Source organism: Delphinus delphis, chromosome 12, assembly GCF_949987515.2.
Source record: "Delphinus delphis chromosome 12, mDelDel1.2, whole genome shotgun sequence".
Classification (NCBI taxonomy): Eukaryota; Metazoa; Chordata; class Mammalia; order Artiodactyla; family Delphinidae; genus Delphinus; species Delphinus delphis.
The window spans coordinates 44150434-44169945 of record NC_082694.2 but is presented as its reverse complement, the minus strand read 5'-3'; the positions used below and the strand labels follow the sequence as shown (position 1 = coordinate 44169945).

The window sequence follows — 19512 nt, the reverse complement described above, 5'->3', positions numbered from 1 at the left end:
TGACCCAAGAAAACAACATAACAGAATATAACTCATGCAACTGTTCCTTGGATGAAAAAGGTGGATCCTCCTCAGAGGCCTTAAGATGTCAATACACATGAGAGCTTGAAGGTACAGTTTGCACTGATTTTTAAAAACTATAATATTGCTTCTTTACCAACCTTATGGTAATAGAGTTGGAGAATACTGATAGATTAATTCTTTAGCATGAGAGGAAAAGGTGTCAAATTTACTTAAGAAGCATGTTTCTTTTCCTCTTTCTACACACAAATTACATCTGTGCTACTTTCCAAGTTCCTCTGTGTTAGAAATCAAAATGGCCTCCATTCTGGACCAGTGATACATATTATAGTAACTGTAACTTGTAGGTTAAAGAATCCTGCCTTCTATTGCCAGGACATCAGTAAATTGGGCATTCTGTAGCAGCTTTTTCTGAATCAGAAAACATGGTAGCATTTTATTTCCTTTAACCATTCAAAAAGCTTCATTTAAAGTCAATGGAAACAAGAAATTAAATCTGGCCTCCTGAGTTTAGGAAAGAGGTTTTAAATTGGTGGTCTATAGGTCAAGTGTAGTCTGTAGATATGTGTTCTGTGTGGCCTACACAGTACTCTGAAAATCAGGATTGCTCTTGTCAAATCTACATTTCCAGCTTCTGATAGGGTAATTCTAAGTCCATAATCCTGCACGACAAAATTGGCTGGAACCTACCACAATTGTTCCTTTTAAAAAGTCCCTAGATCCCCCTATGCCTGGCTGTGAACCATCTCACTCATTTACAGTAGGACCAGACATCTATAGATACTTGAGAGTGACCTTTTATTTGGAGGCTAAGAAAAGAATATCAAGGAGAGACTGACATAGATTCCCAAGGTATGGAGGGTACCTGTAGATAACTGACAATTAAAAAGAAGCAAAAGGAAATTGCTAAATAATAGTATCTTTATTATGTATCTAATTTTTTTTTATTCAAGAACATAACAAATTGCTACTACTAGCAAATTGACAACTTTCTATGGGTTCAGTGGTGCTATATTGGTTTACCTTTGTTAAAATGCTGTTTTTTCTGAGAGGGAATGAAAGAAATTATGAGCCTTCTGTAAAATGGGAAAAGTTGAGGGGAATTCCGTGGGCAGTCCAGTGGTTAGGATTCTGTGCTTCCACTGCAGGGGGCATGGGTTCAATCCCTGGTTGGGGAACTAAGATCCCTACATGCCACGTGGTGTGGCAAATAAATAAATAAATAAATAAACAAACAAACAAATAAATAAATAAATAAAATGGGAAAAGTTAAAAAAAAATCATGAGGCCTGTACTCTGACTTTTAACTTATGTTTTAGCAATCTAACAGAATTAAAGGCAACTGAAAAATAACATTTTCATCTGTTAAGGTTAAAAAAATGATTGAAAATAACGGTTATTTTCTAATTATCCAGGATTTAGAAAAAGTTTTAAATGTTAAGAAAATTTTTTGATTAAATTTGTTTCAGAAAATCTCTAAACCTTTGCAAATGAATGAAATTAATGGAAATTCATTTTGATAAATGCTTGACTACAATAATTAAACAAAAATGTAACTAGTACAATTAAATCTTTCAGACTCTGAAAGAAACATTTTCCTCCCTTCTGTTGCTGTGGTGGACAGAACACCTAATTTGAGTCAGAGAAACTTAGTTCATCATGGTCCTTGCTATGTGATCTTCGGCATGTTACTTTGCCTTCTGAATTCCCTTTTCTTCACCTATGAAAATGGGGATAATAATATCTATTTCACAAAATTTTTGTGAGGATTTAATAAGAATACATATTAATAGTACTAGCACATTGTCTGGCACAGAGAGAACACTTTAAAAATATTTGTTCTCTTCATACATGGCAGGCAAAGAGGTGCCTTGTATAAAAATGAAAAAAGCCATGGGGGGGACTTCCCTGGTGGTGCAGTGTTTAAGAATCCGCCTGCCAATGCAGAGGACATGGGTTCGAGCCCTGGTCCGAGAAGATTCCACATGCTGCGGAGCAACTAAGCCCGTGTGCCACAACTACTGAGCCTGTGTTCTAGAGCCTGCAAGCCACAACTACTGAGACCACGTGCCACAACTACTGAAGCCCACAAGCCTAGAGCCTGTGCTCCACAACAAGAGAAGCCACTGCAATGAGAAGCCAGCACACCACAACAAAGAGTAGCCCCCGCTCAATGCAACTAGAGAAAGCCCGCGCACAGCAACGAAGACCCAATGCAGACAAAAAATAAATAAATAAACAAATAAATTTAAAAAAAAAAGCCATGGGAGATGAATAGGTAAAACACAGAGGACTTTTAGGGCAGTGAAACTATTGTGTATGATACTATAATGGTGGATACATGTCATTATAAATTTGTCCAAACCCACAGTATGTACAACACCAAGGGTGAAGCCTAATGTAAACTATGGACATTGCGTGATAATGATGTGTCACTGTAGGCTCATTCATTGTAACAAATGCACCACTCGGAGCGGGGCGGGTATTGATAACAGGGGACGCTATGCATATGTGAGGACAAGGGGTATATGGGAAATCTCTGTATGTTCTGCTCAATATTGCTGTGAACCTACAACTGCTTAAAATAATATCTATTTTAAAGCCATGGGTTTAGAAAAATATGACAAGTTTTGGATATTTCTAACCCAATGGAGAATTTCTATTATAGCTATTTCATTACAGCTGTCAGAGAACAATGTCATAAATCAAACATTAATGCAGTGTTGACCCTGAAAATTATAGCTACTAGTATGACCTAATACCCATCAACATACAACCTAAAAAATAAAGCAGGAATCCAACAGAAATGCACATATATGTTCATGAACAAGACATGTACAAAAATATTCATGAAAGCACTATGTGTATGTGCTACGCTGGAAACGTAGATGTCCATCTATGGTAGAACTGTGGTATACTTACACAATGGAATAATAAATAGTGATGAGAATAAACAACTGCACATGACATGGATGAATACCACAAAAATAATAAAGAACCAAACACACAAAAATAAATACATTATGATTTCATTTATCTAAAATTCAAACTCAGGCAAAACTCATCTAAGGTATGAGAAGTCAGGATAGTGGCTATCTCTGGGAGGGGGATAATAATGACTGAAAGGGGGCTTCTAGGATTCCAGGGGTGTTATTTCTTCATCTGGGAGTTGGTTACATAAATGTGTTGACTTTGTGAAAAATTATTGAGCTGCACAGTTATAACTTGTTCAATTTTCAGAATTTATTATCGTGTATATGTATATATCAATAAAATTTACCAACAAAATAAAGCTAGAGTAAAGCTAATTCACAAGATTGGCATTAAATATGAAAGATTCCAGGTCCAACTTGGTATTTATTCATTGACCTGCTTATTGCAACTTACTTTGTACCCAATACTGTGTTTGATTTTGGTGATATAATGGTAACTGTTATGGGTTGAATTGTATGTGCCCTCCCAAAATTCATAAGTTGCAGCCCTAATCCCCAGTACCTCAAGATGTGACCTTATTTGGAGATAGGGTCTTTAGAGTTAAAATGAGTTCATTAGGGTGGGTCCTAATTCAATATGACTGGCATACATATAAGAGGAAATATGGACACACATAGAGCACATAGAGGGAAGATGACATAAGAGATATAGAGAAGGTGGTCACTTATAAGCCAAGGAGAGAGGCAAAGGTCTGAAGCCAATTATTCCCTTACAGTCTTCCAAAGGAACCAACGTTGCCAACACCTTATATCAGACTTCTGGCCTCCAGAACTGAGACAAATTTGTGTGGTTAAGCCATTCAGTTTGTGGTACTTTGTTTCAGCAGCCCTAGAAAACTAACAGAGTAACCTTCCCCCATTTTCCACACCCTCAAAATGTGGTGTCCTTGCCATCAATAAAAAGTACTGTCCCTGACTGTAACCATGATAATAGCAATAAAGGACAGCCTAGAAAAAAGAAATGTGGCATAATTAAGGAAGTCATAAAAGGTTTCCCTGAGGAATTTTTAACCAAGCTAAAGCCTGAAGTAAAAGAAATTATTAACTAGGTAAAAAGAAAGGGATGAGCCTTCCAGGTAAAAGAAACAGCATATTTTCAAGCCCCTTACAAGAGGAACAGAAAAAATACAAGTGTCTGGCTCAAAATAATGTGTAATACGGTAGGAGATGAGTCTGGAGATCAGCTGGAATTCAGATTATGCAGAATTTGTTAGGCCATGTTAAGGACTTTGGATGTTATCTCAAAAAGCAATGACATGAGACAACTATTTAGTGCATGATAATATGATGAAATGTGAAATACTCAGCATCACCTATGAAGCATCCTTGCCAAAATAGTTGAAACTAAATCTAGTTAAGTTTTTACAGCTAGCTTCCATTTACAGGAAATATGGGAAAAAGAAAAACAAGTTAAATAATACCATAAGGAAGCAATCAGACAAATCTAAAATGTGGAACATTCCCAGTAACAACCAAGCCAGTCCAGTCAGTCAATGGCAAGAGAGAGAAAAAGAGAGGAAGAATACCCTATATGCAGAGACACAACAACCAAAGAGAATACATGGACCTTGTTTAGCTCCTAACTGGAACAACTCAACTGTAAAAAGGCATGTTTAAGCAATTTGTGAAATGTGAATACAGACTGGATATTAGATAATACTAAGGAATTATTTTTAGTTATTTTTACAATATTCTGTCTCTTCCCACTGAAGCTGTAATCTTGATAGCAGAGACCATACACAAAACAGGTATCCAGAACATGCTGGGTTTGTTTTTGTTTTGGCCGCACTGTGCAGCATGTGGGATCTTAGTTCCCTGACCAGGGAAGCGCAGGGTCTTAACCACGGGACCGCGAGGGAAGTCCCCACAATATGTTGCTGATGCTGGTGTTGAATCCTGGTATTTACAATTTAGGCAGAAGGTGAAAAAGCACTGGGAAATCATCTGTGGAACTACTGAATTTTTGAGTTGTGAATGACAAATGGAATTATCTAGCCAAAATAAATTCATGAGGAAAAGGACACAAAAATAGATCGTGGTAGAGCTGGTCTAGCACAGGCTCCTATGCCACGAGGCTCATGTTATACCTCTTTCAGTGCAGCTTATAGGGAGGTTCTCACAACTTCCAAGCCCTGTACAGCTCACAACTCAACTATTTCTCCTTCCCCCACTTGACTTTATATTCTTGCTCTTCCTCCCAACTCCATCTCCAGGCATTTTACTTTAGATTCACTTGACAAATTTCACTTTCCTTGGGTAAACTGCCAAAGGTACTGCTAACAAAGAAGAAGAATAATGAGTGGAGGAAAAAACATTTTAAAACCAAAGCAAAATTAGCAGTAACAACAACAACAGCTTCTGTTTCAAGCTTTTTCCAGATTTCTGTACCTAATTCATTCTCTTGGCTTTCATGAACACATTTTTTTTCCAAGTTCTGTCAACGGATACATAGTAGCTTTCTATCAATCATACAAGTCTCAAAGAAAAAAGGGTGTTAAGCCATTGGTACATAAAGAATCAGTGCTGCTGAAATACCCTCTCCTTCCCTTCCTTTTTTCCATCCTTCATATTTTCTTTTCAAAAATCATAGCTAAGGACTTCCCTGGTGGCGCAGTGGTTAAGAATCTGCCTGCCAATGCAGGGGACACAGGTTCAATCCCTGGTCTGGGAAGATCCCACATGCTGCGGAGCAACTAAGTCCATGCGCCACAACTACTGAGCCTGCGCTCTAGAGCTGACGAGCCACAGCTACTGAAGCCCACATGCCTAGAGCCCGTGCTCTGCAACAAGAGAAGCCACTGCAATGAGAAGCCTGCGCACCGCAACGAAGAGTAGCCCTCGCTCACCGCAACTAGAGAAAGTCCATGTGCAGCAAAGAAGACCCAATGCAGCCAAAAACTAAACTAATTAATTAATTTAAAAAAATCATAGCTAATATGAAGGTCAGAAATAAAAATATTATTAGTTATTATAAGCCTTTTATAACTAAACTGCAATTTAAATTGCTTTTAAAATTGTACATAGGTATTACTTTTAAAAAATATTACATTTTAAGTGCTCAGAACAGTGGGCACTAAGAATGGTTTGTAGCTGGACATCACCAAAAGCTGTGTGAGGGAGCACCTTGTTTCCACGTGCACTTGCAGTGGGAGCTGTGCGCAGGCCCTTGAAGACTTTGATATTTTCTTTATAAAATAAAGCTCGTTGTGAGCATTAAAAGAAAAAAATTACATTTTAGAAAACTGAATTATAGCTATCCAGTACTGTGGTTACCAAGATACAGAAAAATTGAGAACTCAGCCAGTATTCTTCTGGATTTGTAAGATAAGCCCAGCAACCCAAATATTAGTGGAAACAGATAGCTTAATATAGGCAATAAGGTATGTTATATCAAATACTCCAAAGAGGGATAATTATACAAGTACAAATGCATAGATATGTGGGATTTGGGAAGTATAAACCAAGTAGAGGAATATGTGTTTCTGGGACCTATTACATTGAAATAAGGGTTATCTTCTATTAAGTTCTTCCACTATGTAATATATTTATATTGCACATACATATCACTAAACCTTTTGGGGAGATATTACTGCCCATATTTTACAAAGAAGAAGAAGAAGAATTTGAACTTGAATATGAAGCTGTCCGATTCCAAGTTTACATTCTTTCCACTATAAAATAACATATATACATTCAGTTTAAAATTAGGAGGGGAAAACTTATGCTCTTTTATTCTATCTAACAGCAGCTCACTTTTACCATGTTCCATGATCAAGGCTGACATTCTGGTATGGCATAAGGGCTGAAAGCTGTTCTGATTAGTTGGGTATCTGTTGTTTGATTGGTGCCTATGCCATGCTGATCATTAAATATTTTGAATATCACACCTGTCCATGACACAGAACTCTGAGTTTTCAATCAAATACTTACTCAGACACTTGAAATCATCTAAAACCACTTCGTATGACATATTCCATGCCTACAGGTATCCTGGGTCTAAGATGTAGAACTACTACTTCTTTGCAAAATTTGGCTATTCTCTCTCTAGATAAGAACATGCTGAAATTCCCAAGTTTTATAGCAGAAGCTTAACATTTGCCATTTATATATACCAAAGCATGGAGCACATCTTTGAGTCAGTAGTACAAAATTACTATACTCTAGGTTTTTGCCAGTGAAAACCTTGAAATGGCATCCTGCCTTACTTGTTACAAGTCACACTTATAGCATTTGATATTTGGGAAATCAGTCTGACAGATACTACTCACACCTTCCTCAGTTCTTGCTATTAAATTAGATCACCAGAAAGGAATATATTTAGACATTAACTTATGCACTTAGATAGAAATGCCTAAACTGAGATTTATACACTTACATTCTTAGATTTTATCAAGATTCAATATACAGGAGGGATAAATTAGGAGTAGCATATACACACTATTATATATAAAATAGATAACCAGGGGCTTCCCTGGTAGCGCAGTGGTTAAGAATCCGCCTGCCAATGCAGGGGACACGGGTTCAATCCCTGGCCCGGGAAGATCCCACATGCCGCGGAGCAACTAAGCCAGTGCGCCACAACTACTGAGCCTGTGCTCTAGAGCCCGTGAAACACAACTACTGAGCCTGCGTGCTGCAACTACTGAAGCCCGCGTGCCTAGAGCCCGTGCTCCACAACAGGAGAAGCCACCGCAGTAAGAAGCCCGCGCACCGCAATGAAGAGTAACCCCCACTCGCCACAACGAGAGAAACCCCACAGGCAGTAACAAAGACCCAGTGCAGCCAAAAATAAATAAATAAAATAAATAAAATAAAATAAAATAGATAATCAACAAGAACATACTATATAGTACAGGGAACTCTACTCAATATTCTGTAATAACCTATATGGGAAAAGAATGGATATGTGTATTGGGTTGGCCAAAAAGTTCATTCAGTTAATGAATACATTGTTCAACAAAGTTCTTGACGAAAATGAAAAATGCCTTTTATTTTTACTTAAAACCGAATGAACTTTTTGGCCAATCCAATATGTACATAACTGAATCACTTTGCTGTACATCTGAAACATAATATTGTAAATCAACTATACTCCAAAATAAAATTAAAATTAAATAAAAAATAAAAATTTTAAAAAAGAAAAAATAAAGTACATAGGAATTTTAGAAAGATTCAATATACAAAATGACCATATAAAAAAAGGAAGAAATGGTGTAAATATTTCAAGGACAAATCTAAACGTCATCATAAAGAAGCATGATATATTTCTGAGAACTTCATACTCCAGATTTATTTATAAGTTAGTTATACCAAAATCAGTTTGCCTAACTGATATATATAAAATGTTGTACAGGCTCCCTCAACTGGTTAAGATGTAGAACTACCAAAAAACATGCTGCATCAAGTTGACTTTATCATCCTCTTCAGAAATTTCTGTAACCCCAGCTTCAGATCGAAGAACAGACATGATGTCATTAGATAATTTGCCAAAGCCATTCTGTAAACATATATTTGCTAATTCTTGCCACTCTTCTAGGGAGCAAAATGGATCATTTATCATAAGATGTTCAACTGCATCTGAGGAAATAAAAATACAATATTATAATATAGCACTTATTTGATAATCCATACTTAGCAATTCTTCAAAAATAAAGAGATATCATTTCAACTCCATTACTATTAGACCTGATTCCTTTAAGTGTAACGTGGAGTGCCTAGTCGAGCTCATAGTAAGTACTGAAGTGTTAGTTCCTTCTCCTCCTCCTTTTTCATTAACCTTTTCATGCCTCAATTCAACTCTCCACCATTTCTCACATTACCTATTCCTCCACTCATCTTGGTAAGGTCAGCAGATGCTGAAGGCTGAAAGGAAGGGAGCTCAGAAAAGTGAAGAATGTGGGCTCAGCCTTATTCACAGTCTATAAGGTACCACTAGGAACTATCAAACAAATCTGATGGTCAAGTTTTCATGATCCTTCAAACACTTTTATAAATGCCCTATAGTGCTAACCTAAGGGTTTAAAAAACTTTGGCAAAACCTCCATCCTATCTCTAGACAGAGACCTCTTAATGATGGGCCTGCTTTAACAAATATTTTTCTAAAGGAAATAAAAGAAGGATTTTGTTTATTAAAGAAAACTAATGATATTATTTACTTTTGAAAATCAATTATAGTGACCCTCTTTGGAACTATTTATGGAACTCGTTTATCTACTACCTGCATTACTTATAATACTTGATGAAAGAGGATCTCTATTCAGGTTATTGTAATCACTATCATTTTATTTCTACCATGATTACTATTTTTCTATCAAATAAAATATTTTAGTTGATATCTGTAATGATAATTTCTAAATTATCTTCCCAACTATGTTTTCATGTAATTTACTATTCTTTCTTTGGCCCCATATGATAATTTAAAATCAATCTGTCTGCTCAAGTTTCTATATTAAATTAGAGAAAGGAAAGAAAAAAGTGAGATCTAATTAGTTATTCCTGATCCCACTCCAGAGTGAGGTTCAGAGTAAATAATATATGTAAATAATATTTTCATATATATTTGGTTTAGGAATAAAAAACATAAAGTTTATCTAAATAACACTTTAAAAAATATATATAAATTATTAAATATACACATGTTAATATATATAAAGAGTTTACAGTAGTCATAGCTATTATAATTATTATGATGTTACCTTCAAGCTTCAGAAAGAGTCTCTCTTCATTCTAATTCTCTCAACAAATATATACTACTGCCAACAGATTATTATTAACATGGTAATCTTTACATTTATAAACACCTAAAGTTAACTCTTGCCAAGAATAAACTCTTAGGAAGATAGAGTTAACTCAAACATAATAATCTTGAACCTTTCCCTAAATAACCCACTACTATTTCTTTCACTACAAAATTTTACTTCACTTACCTTTCCCATCTTTATTTATTTCTTGAAGTAGCTTAAGGCCAACTTTTTTCATATCTACAGAGAACAGGTGAAGTACAGCAAGACCAAAAGATAAATATGGTGGTTTCCCATTCCATTCTTTAGTGAGAGACTGAATTAATTCAGTGTGGGGACATAACTTTATTAGCTGCATCAGGTCATCTGAAAGCAAAAATGAAAAACTGTGTCTCAACATCCTAATATGATACATCAACTAGAAACTGGGACTAGCTAATGTCTATATTTGCCAATCAACTCTTCTTTTTCCAATCCTTCCAAAGCCCTCAATGAATTCAACATTACTATCTCCAATCCGAAAAAGAAAAAAAAAAATCATACTCAGCATAGGAGAAAACAAAGGAAAACTACCTAAACATAGTACCAGGAAAAAAAATTTATCAGAGAACAGTCTTGGAAAGAAATGTGGTATTAAAAAAAGGACCAGGTTGACAATCACGAATCCTGAATTCTAATCATAGCTCAATCAGTCACTTAATCTTTTGGACCTCAGTTTTTGCATCTTAAAGTGCTAGAATTAGTATCTCCACAATTTCTAAGCTCCCATCTAATACTACATTATTTTTGTCTACATCTTGTTGCTCATTTGGGGGCCAACTTCTACTGAGTATATCTTTCTTGCTGTGCCTTGAACAGAAAAGGGGCTCAGTAATTTTTCCTAAAAATATCAAGTATTTAGAAACCCAAATATGAAGATTTTAAGAAGCTGCTAGTTCAAGTAGCTAGAGGTTGAGCCATATGAAGTTGCCTACACTTGACCATTTTTTACTTCAAAAAAAAAAGCAATTTCATATGGTTTAATCTACTAGTTAACCATTCAGATAATCTAAAGCTACAATCATGATTTATATTCTTAAATTTATAAACTTTGTGTTAACTTACTAAATTTTTTTAAGTAAAAATATTCTTGAGCCACAACAGAGGTAATTTTCAGAATAATTTTTGAGAGCATTTCAAGAACTACATGTAAACATACCTGCACTCTAAAAGGTAATACAAGGTAATCTAGTGTTTATTAAACACATATTTATTGTACTGTGAACTTACATATATTAAATTACTACACCTAATATTCAGTATAAGTCAGATATTATTATTCTCACATTACAAGTGAGGAAACAGGCTTAGAGAGGTTAGTTTTCCCAGAATTAGACACACAGTCTAAAGAAGAACAGTTCATCTGACCCCCAAAGTCCATGACCTTCCAATCTGTGGTGCTGCTCCTCCAAAATAATAAATATGTATGTGTGTGTGCATTGTGTGTATGTATATATATATACATGCATACACACACAGAGAGAGAGAGAAGGAAAGAGAAATGGTAAAAGATGAAGCAAGGAATAGCAGAATATAATTCTATATCAATGAAGTCAAATAATTTTTTAAAAATTTTCCCTAGAAAAGAGGTAGAAGTTTATGATTTGGGTCGCTCAATCTGGCCTCCACTAAGGTGAAGTTATTTATATAGGACAACCCTGTCTCCAACATTTCATAACTCATCCATCTCTCTCCATTTCATTCAATCAAGTATTCAAATACTCTTCTCCATTAATTGATTAACCAATATTTACTCCATTATGTACAAGATATGGTCTCTGACTAATTAGAAAGGACACAAGTTCAAATCCTATGAACCTACCCCTCTACTTACTTCAGAATGCATTTCCTTATTCCTTGGTTTGACATGTAATAATGATCGTTATTTATCTTGTATGTTCTATTTTAATAAGGTTATAAGGGTCTATATATCAACCATGGTACTGTTTAACTCACATATACCTAGATACTTAGAACAGTGGTTCTCAAAATATGGTCTAGGGTCCATAAAGTCAGAACTATTTTCATAAAAATACTAAAATTTGCCTTTTTTATTCTCCTTCTCTCACAAATATACAGTGGTGTTTTTCCAGAAGCTACATGACATATTACAATAGACTGAATATAGGATCAGATATGGGAAGCCAGCTATCTTCTACTAAACCAGACATTACAGAGATTTACAAAAATGTAAAACAGTGTCACTCTTTTCCTTAAATTGTTTAGCTTTGGAAAAGTTACTTTTCATAAAAATATTTTACGTATGGCAATACATAATTGGTTTATTGCTGTTGGTTGTTTTTGTTTTTGTTTTTGGCCTTGCGGCACAACTTGTGCTTAGTTCCCCAACTAAGGATTATTAAACCTGCACCCTCAGCAGTGAAAGCACAGGGTCCTAACCACTGGACAACCAGGGAATTTCCTATTGTTATTTTAAACGTGAAATTTTGCCATTTGCAGCAACATGGATGGACTTGGAGGGCATTTTGCTAAGTGAAATAAGTCAGACAAAGAAAGACAAATACTGTATGATCTCACTTAATATGTGGAATCTAAAAAAATAGATGCATCTGACTCACCTCACTCAGCTGTACCTGGGGAAGAGCCAGCGGACCAGCCTGCAGACTGATGTGACACTGCCCTGGCTGGAGACCCTGATTATATCCCACAATAAGCTGAGAAGCCTGCCCTTGCTGGGATGGGCACTGCCGGCACTCAACACCACGGACGTCTCCTTCAACGAGCTGGCCTCGTTGTCTCCTGATACCCTGAATGGCCTGAGCCACCTCCAGGAGCTCTACCTGTGTGGCAATAGGCTGCAGACTCTGCCCCCCAACTCCTCTCCCACCCCCCCACCCCCCCAGCTCCTGGCACCCACGCTCCAGCTGAAGAAGCTCAACCTGGCTGAAAACCAGTTGAGAATAGAACGAAACAGAAACAGACTCACAGATATAGAGAACAAACTAGTCATTACCAGTGGGGAGAGGGAAAGGGGGAGGGACAATTTAGGGGTAGGAGATTAAAAGGTACCAACTATTAAGTATAAAATAAGCTACAAGGATATATTGTACAACACAGGGAATATGGCCAATATTTTATAATAACTATAAATGGAGTATAACCTTTAAAAATTGTGTATCACTATATTGTACACCTGTAACATATAATATTGTACATCAACTATACTCCAATAAAAATTTTTTTCTGGTTTAATTTCTTTTTTGTTAAAGTCTTTATTGAATTTGTTACAATATCGCTTCTGTTTTCTGTTTTGGTTTTTTTTTTGGCCGCAAGGCATGTGGGACCTTATCTCCTGCACCAGGGATCGAACCCACACCCCCTGCATTGGAAGGCAAAGTCTTAACCACTCACCACCAGGGAAGTCCCTGGTTTAATTTCTAATAGGATAAATATCAATTGGTAGAACCCACATAGACAAAAACTCTTTGGGATCTTCAATGTTTTTTAAAACTATGAAGGAGACCTGAGACCAGAAGGTTTGAGAGCCTCGGATCTAGAATAACCCAGTTTCTAGATTGTTTCTAGCCTCAGAGTCTAGAATTCCATATCTAGAATATAACCAGACAGGTACATTCACTTGTTTAATGACGATGGGGAAGGTGAACAAACAAATCATTTCAGGCTTTATTCTAGAAATCATTAGGGAGGAAAAACGAAGTGTTTTTCCTTCTAAAACAGATGCTCTATGAGTCAGATTTATGCTTTTGGAACAAAAGACCTTTTTAGGACTTCACCGTTTTTGTTCTGTTTCTTTGATTTGTAAATGTAAAGCTGACAGTCTAAATCTGAGAAAGACCATTTTCTTCTGAAACCAGAAAGTATTAACAAACTGAGTCTGTTCCCTGAGGCCAAGGATGATCCTTTGGAAAGCTGTGGTTGTTTGTCATTAAAAAGTAAAATAAGCAGAGTAATTTTTCAAACATTGTTTCTACCTTTTAAGCTTAATTTTCCTCAGGTTATTATTATCTTATGATGTTGTACTAAATAAATTCTGAGGATAAATATCAAGGTTCTAATTACATAGGAGAGTTAATATTTCTTACATTAGTACAATATACAGTTGTCCCTTGATATCCACGGGGTTTGGTTTCAGGACCCCCTGCAGATAGCAAAATCTGAGTATGCTCAAGTCTCTTATATAAAAAGTCTCTTATACAAAATGGCATAGTAATTTCATATAACCTATACACATCCTTCCATATACTTTAAATCATCTCTGGATTACCTAATACAATGTAAATAATATGTAAATAGTTGCAAATACAATGCAAATGTGATGTAAATAATTGCTGGTGTACAGCAAACACAAGTTTTGCTTTTTAGAACTTTCTGGAATTTTTTTTCCCTCAAATATTTTCAATCTGAAGTTCACTGAATCCATGGATGTGGAACCCATGAATATGGAGGGCTGACTGTATAATTATTTTACAGTGTAACGCACTACTAGAGGAACAGGATAATATGATAATGCGTCAATCATATTTCTGTATACTCATGCAAGGCAAATTTTGCAAGCAAAAAAAGAAACTTCACATTTCATTCAATAAAAATTCCAAGAGTAATTAAAACCTTGATTTCTTGACTAAAATAATTCTATGGAAAAATAATACTTAACACAGAACTGAATCTGTATAAATTAGATAATATTAATAAAATATATAATTCATTCAACAAATATTGTGTCATAACTACTCTGCCAGATTCTGTTCCATCGCTGTGTCTATACAGGCAAATTACATACCGGTCTGTGCCTTAGCCTCTCTTTGGACACAGTTATTTTTCATCTATAAAATAGGGATGGGCTTCCCTGGTGGTGCAGTGGTTGAGAGTCCGCCTGCCGATGCGGAGGACATGGGTTCCAGCAACGGGAGAGGCCACAACACTGAGAGGCCCGCGTACCGCAAAAAAAAAAAAAAAAAAAAAGGATAATAACAAACCTAGTTCATAGAGTTAACATAAGGATTAAGTGAGATAAGGCATGTAAAAAGCTGAACTATAGCTATTATTACACTAATAATATCGGGCATGCTGTTACATAATGAATGACAAAAATTAATAACTCTAAAAAACAGATTCTAAGTAAAAGTCAATTTACTCTTTGAAAATGATCAGATTCGACGACCATAAAAGATTCTTCTTCCTGGAAAAATGTGACCTAAAAGTGCTATATTTTGTTCCATTGTGCAATTTCTTAGAACTGGAGTACACAGCTTGCAAAATCAGGATTGACATAGGCCTGGGACATGGGGATATGTCAGGACTGCCTGTACATTAAGGCTACTGCTGAACTAGACTATAATAAGAGATCAGCTCATTCAACTAGGGTCACCCTGGGGCTTCCCTGGTGGCGCAGTGGCTGGGAGTCTGCCTGCCGATGCAGGGGACACGGGTTCGAGCCCTGGTCTGGGAGGATCCCACATGCCGCGGAGCGACTGCGCCCGTGAGCCATGGCCGCTGAGCCTGCGCGTCTGGAGCCTGTGCTCCACAACGAGAGAGGCCGCGATAGTGAGAGGCCCGTGCACCGCGACGAAGAGTGGCCCCCACTCGCTGCAACTAGAGAAAGCCCACGCACAGAAACGAAGACCTAACACAGCCAAAAATAAATAAACAAAATTAAACAAACAAACAAACAAAAAACTAGGGTCACCCTAAGGTCCACAGTTCTCTCAGATCACTGCCCAGCTGCAACCTAGATGTTTCAAACTTTTTAAATCAACATTATTTCACTAATTCTTCATTTCTAATGCTTATATTATAGTTCAGAATGATATATATAAGTTCAGTTACTTTTAAAAAATCCTTTAAGTAGCATGGTCCAAATATCTGCAAGTTTACTAAATGTTTATATACTGAAGAAATATAAAATGTATTTGAATGTCCACCATCAAAGTCAATCAGCTTCAGCTTACCTGTTTTCACTAAAAATTACAAAAGAAATCTACTTACCGGTATACACAAAAAAAGCTTTATAATGTGTAAGTCCAAAATATTGCCTACTATCATGGGTGATCTTACAATTCAAGTCCAGAATTCGAATGTATACAGATAACAGGCTTTTTCACTTACCAGAAGTAAAGTCCTTGAACTGTTGTATGTATTCCATGGCCCCTTGAATTTGACCCTGTTTACACAGGCAAAGAAGAGCTTTCTTGCGCAGGCCACATTCACGATAGATAATCTGAGCTAAAGCCAGACACTTGGCCTTGTTATAAGTATCCTGCTCCCCATAATCAAAAATCACATCCCCAGCCTCCTCAGAAAATGTCAGCCTAGAGCAAGCAGATCAACAGGGCACACATTAGTGAGCTCTTGATGAATGGATGAGAATGAAATATTTGAAAATTCAGCACAGTAGAACTGGATTTTCTATGGTCTATAAGGATTCCAAGTTAGTAGGCAACTGATGAAATTAAACATATGCAAGACTTAACAACAAGAACAAAACCAATCAGCATGTCTTCCTTTGGGGGAAGTAATTTTGGTGAAACTGAGCTCAACTTTTAAAAAAATCTACAAACAAGGTTAAAATTCTCCTGAAAAGATTGGTGGGATTTAAAATTTCAAGGTAAACAAAAATTCTCTCATAATTGAGGCTCTCAATATTCTTAGCTGTTATGTAGATTCCAACACCCTGCAGAATGTAAGAACTTATTAAATGTTGGTTAAAGATAGTGACAAAATCTTTAGCTCAAAATTACCAACAGATCTTGCAAGCATTTGTACTAAAACGAAAACAGAAAGTGCGACAGCAGTTGTTTTTTTTTTTAATTGTCATAGATTTGAGAGAAACAACGGGGGGAATAAAGGGACTTGACGGTGTCTATTAGGAGAGACTGAAGAAACAGTTCTTTTGAGATGGCTCAAGTAAGTAGATTTCACTTTTCATCAATTTTAGTGCGCCACCTTCATACACAATTGAAGGGAACCATCTGTACTACTAACTCCACCTAGAAACTATCAGCATAAGCCAAAAAACATCTGGGTATCATTAAAGATATCACTTCTAATTACTGGCTGTACTGAAACTGGGCTTTATTGTTTGGGTGTTTTTTGGCCACGTCATGCAGCATCCAGAATCTTAGTTCCCTGACCAGGGATCGAACCCGTGCTCCCTGCATTGGGAGCATGGAATCTTAAACACTGGACTGCCAGGGAAGTCCCATAATTATATTTTTAATTAATAGCTACAGAATAACAACAGTCACATAATATTAGTGTCTGTATACATGTAATATAATGCCAATAACAATAAAATGAAATCCTGAAACTCCTACAAAATGTCTCTCTATTGAAAATTAAGTAGAAAAAGCCCTCTGTGTTTGTTGGGGCAGGCAGCAGAGAGGTGGGTTTAAAAGCAAAAGGCAGGGCTTCCCTGGTGGCGCAGAGGTTGAGAGTCCGCCTGCCGATGCAGAGGACACGGGTTCGTGCCCCGGTCCGGGAAGATCCCACATGCCGCGGAGTGGCTGGGCCCGAGAACGATGGCCGCTGAGCCTGCGCGTCCGGAGCCTGTGCTCCACAATGGGAGAGGCCACAACAGTGAGAGGCCCACATACCACAAAAAAAAAAAAAAAAAAAAAGCAAAAGGCAGCTCCTGAGTACAAATCAATTATTTAGGAAGCAATTCCCCGACTTCCACATTTTAATACCAAAATATAACTTTTGGTAGTTAAAGCCACAACGTTTCCTGAGACTGAACAAGTCATTATTTCAGTTGTTGTAGTGACTGCATTACTGGACCAACATGAAAATACCAGTATCTTAGTATTTATTTCTTATTAATACCATTATTTCATTATTTTCAGTGGTCACCCTCACGATGCTGTTCCACCTGAGAGAAGGCCAGAGTTGAGACTAAGGTTTGCTCTGCCTTCGTTTGTCACTTTCCAAAAGGATGATCAGAAGCAAAGAGTATGATTAAAAAGAAAATTATCCAAAAGGAGGAGGAGGATCAAGCCCCAAAATGGAATTGGCCCCAAAGGAAAAGCAGGCGGCGGGTGGTAGTGGGGGGTGGGGTGGTGTGTGTGTGTGTGTGTGACGGGGGTCAGGGGGTGAGAAAAACAAGGATTCTAGCCCTGGGGTAAAAGAGGTAGCAGTCAGACACCCAAAACAAGGTTTTGCCTTGTTTTCAGTCTGTAGCACATTTTCAGTAGTAGTCATCCAATAATTTTTTTGAAAAAGGCCAGATTTTTGTTTTTATGAGTTTCTAATGGAGACCTGAAATGTATGAATAGGTATAATCCACAGTTATCCAAAGCCTTCTAATTTTAGTGCATAGTTTTACCACACAGTTCCATCAAAGCTTAAGAAAAAATAAAAATGCTGCCAGAAGATTCAAATCTAATATTTTAAAATTAATCACTACCAATATGGTATGGAGTAAAGCCGTAATGATTTTTATAGTGTCTAAGGTATCTAAATAGAAGAAACTCAAAACATGGAAAATCCAAACAATATTAATTAGCTCATGAATGCTCTAGAGTTGAGTGGGTTAAAGAAAATTGTCCTATTTAGAATAAAGACATTTATGCTAAATGGTATGTCCAGAAAAATACAGAAATACAAATATGAATAATTCAGGAAAAATGCAGTGGTATTTTCCCACTTTATGCACTCAGGGAAATGCATAAGAGTTTAAATTCTTACAACTAAGAGGTAGAATAGGCCAAGTATACGTAAGGAAATTAATCTTGTCTGAAGTGTCTTTGCACTAGATAACAGGTGTTAGTAATGAACATGCACTTTCTGATGCTGTCCTCATGCCTGCACCATTTCCAGGGCTCCCTGACAAGTACTTTTTGTGGGGAGTGTAGAAGTGTGACCAGGCAGAGAAAGAAAGGAGGAGGCAAAGGCTGAAAAGAGGGGTACACATATGAAGAAGTTTCCTAAAACAGGAATTACGTGAACATAATTATTATTATGTGAATAATTAATTACTGTGTGAACAGTAAGTGAAGGCATAACAAGACAGGGTGAGAGAAAGCTACTTTGCGCTGGGAAACAATAGTGAGATCATCCCAGGGCAGTTTTATGACTATCCACAGTTGTGCAGGGAAATGATGAATTTGAAATGGGTAGCAGTAGGTAGTAGTATGCAAACTTGCCATTTTTGTTTGGGACATTTCTAAGTCATGGATTTGTTATTTAGGGAGTGCTTACATTTGTCCATCTACTCCCTTATGATACAATTCTTAAAGATGAGAACTGTACCTATTCTATGTCCCTATGCATTTAGAGCCAAGAAAGCATAGCCCTCAGGCTGCAAAACAAGAAGGCCATGGCTACTAGAGAGAAGACAGGGAGGCCTTTCGTCACTCTGCCTTCCAATACTCACAGCCCAACCCATGCCCACATAGACCCAGCAAAAGGAGCTGTTATCTATTTCCAGATTGATCTTCATAAGCTGGTAGACACAGTTTTGGTGCCTACTCAGGTCCCCTTTACTGTGCCAGTGCCCCTTCTCCAGCTGATTATTGACAGCTCATAGCTGCCCCTCCTCCAAAGAATTGCCTTCAGCTGACTGGAGCCACCTCACCTAGAAAGTTATGCCTATCTTTCAACCCCTTAGTAATCTAGAGCTGACGACTGACTAGTAAGGGATAAAAGCCAGTCCCATAAAAAAGCGGTAACAACTTTGCGGTATGGCTTATGCTCCACAGCTCTCTCTTTATAATACTAATACTAGACTTCACCTGAGTTCA

The 19512-nt window shown here is 37.0% G+C and overlaps 1 protein-coding gene across 4 annotated transcripts in view; it reads right to left on the bottom strand.

Annotated features, from left to right (window-relative positions):
* Positions 1–8278: 8278 nt before the first annotated feature.
* CLHC1 (clathrin heavy chain linker domain containing 1) overlaps positions 8279–19512 on the bottom strand; it is a 41078-nt gene continuing 29844 nt past the window's right edge. For all 4 annotated transcript variants that reach the window (XM_069541275.1, XM_060026603.2, XM_069541274.1 and 1 more), the window contains 3 exons: positions 15881–16083; positions 9941–10120; positions 8279–8591 (listed from right to left, as the gene is read on the bottom strand). In XM_069541275.1, coding sequence (XP_069397376.1) covers positions 8395–8591; positions 9941–10120; positions 15881–16083 — 580 coding nt within the window. In that variant the 3' untranslated portion in view covers positions 8279–8394. The remainder of the gene's footprint in view (positions 8592–9940; positions 10121–15880; positions 16084–19512) is intronic.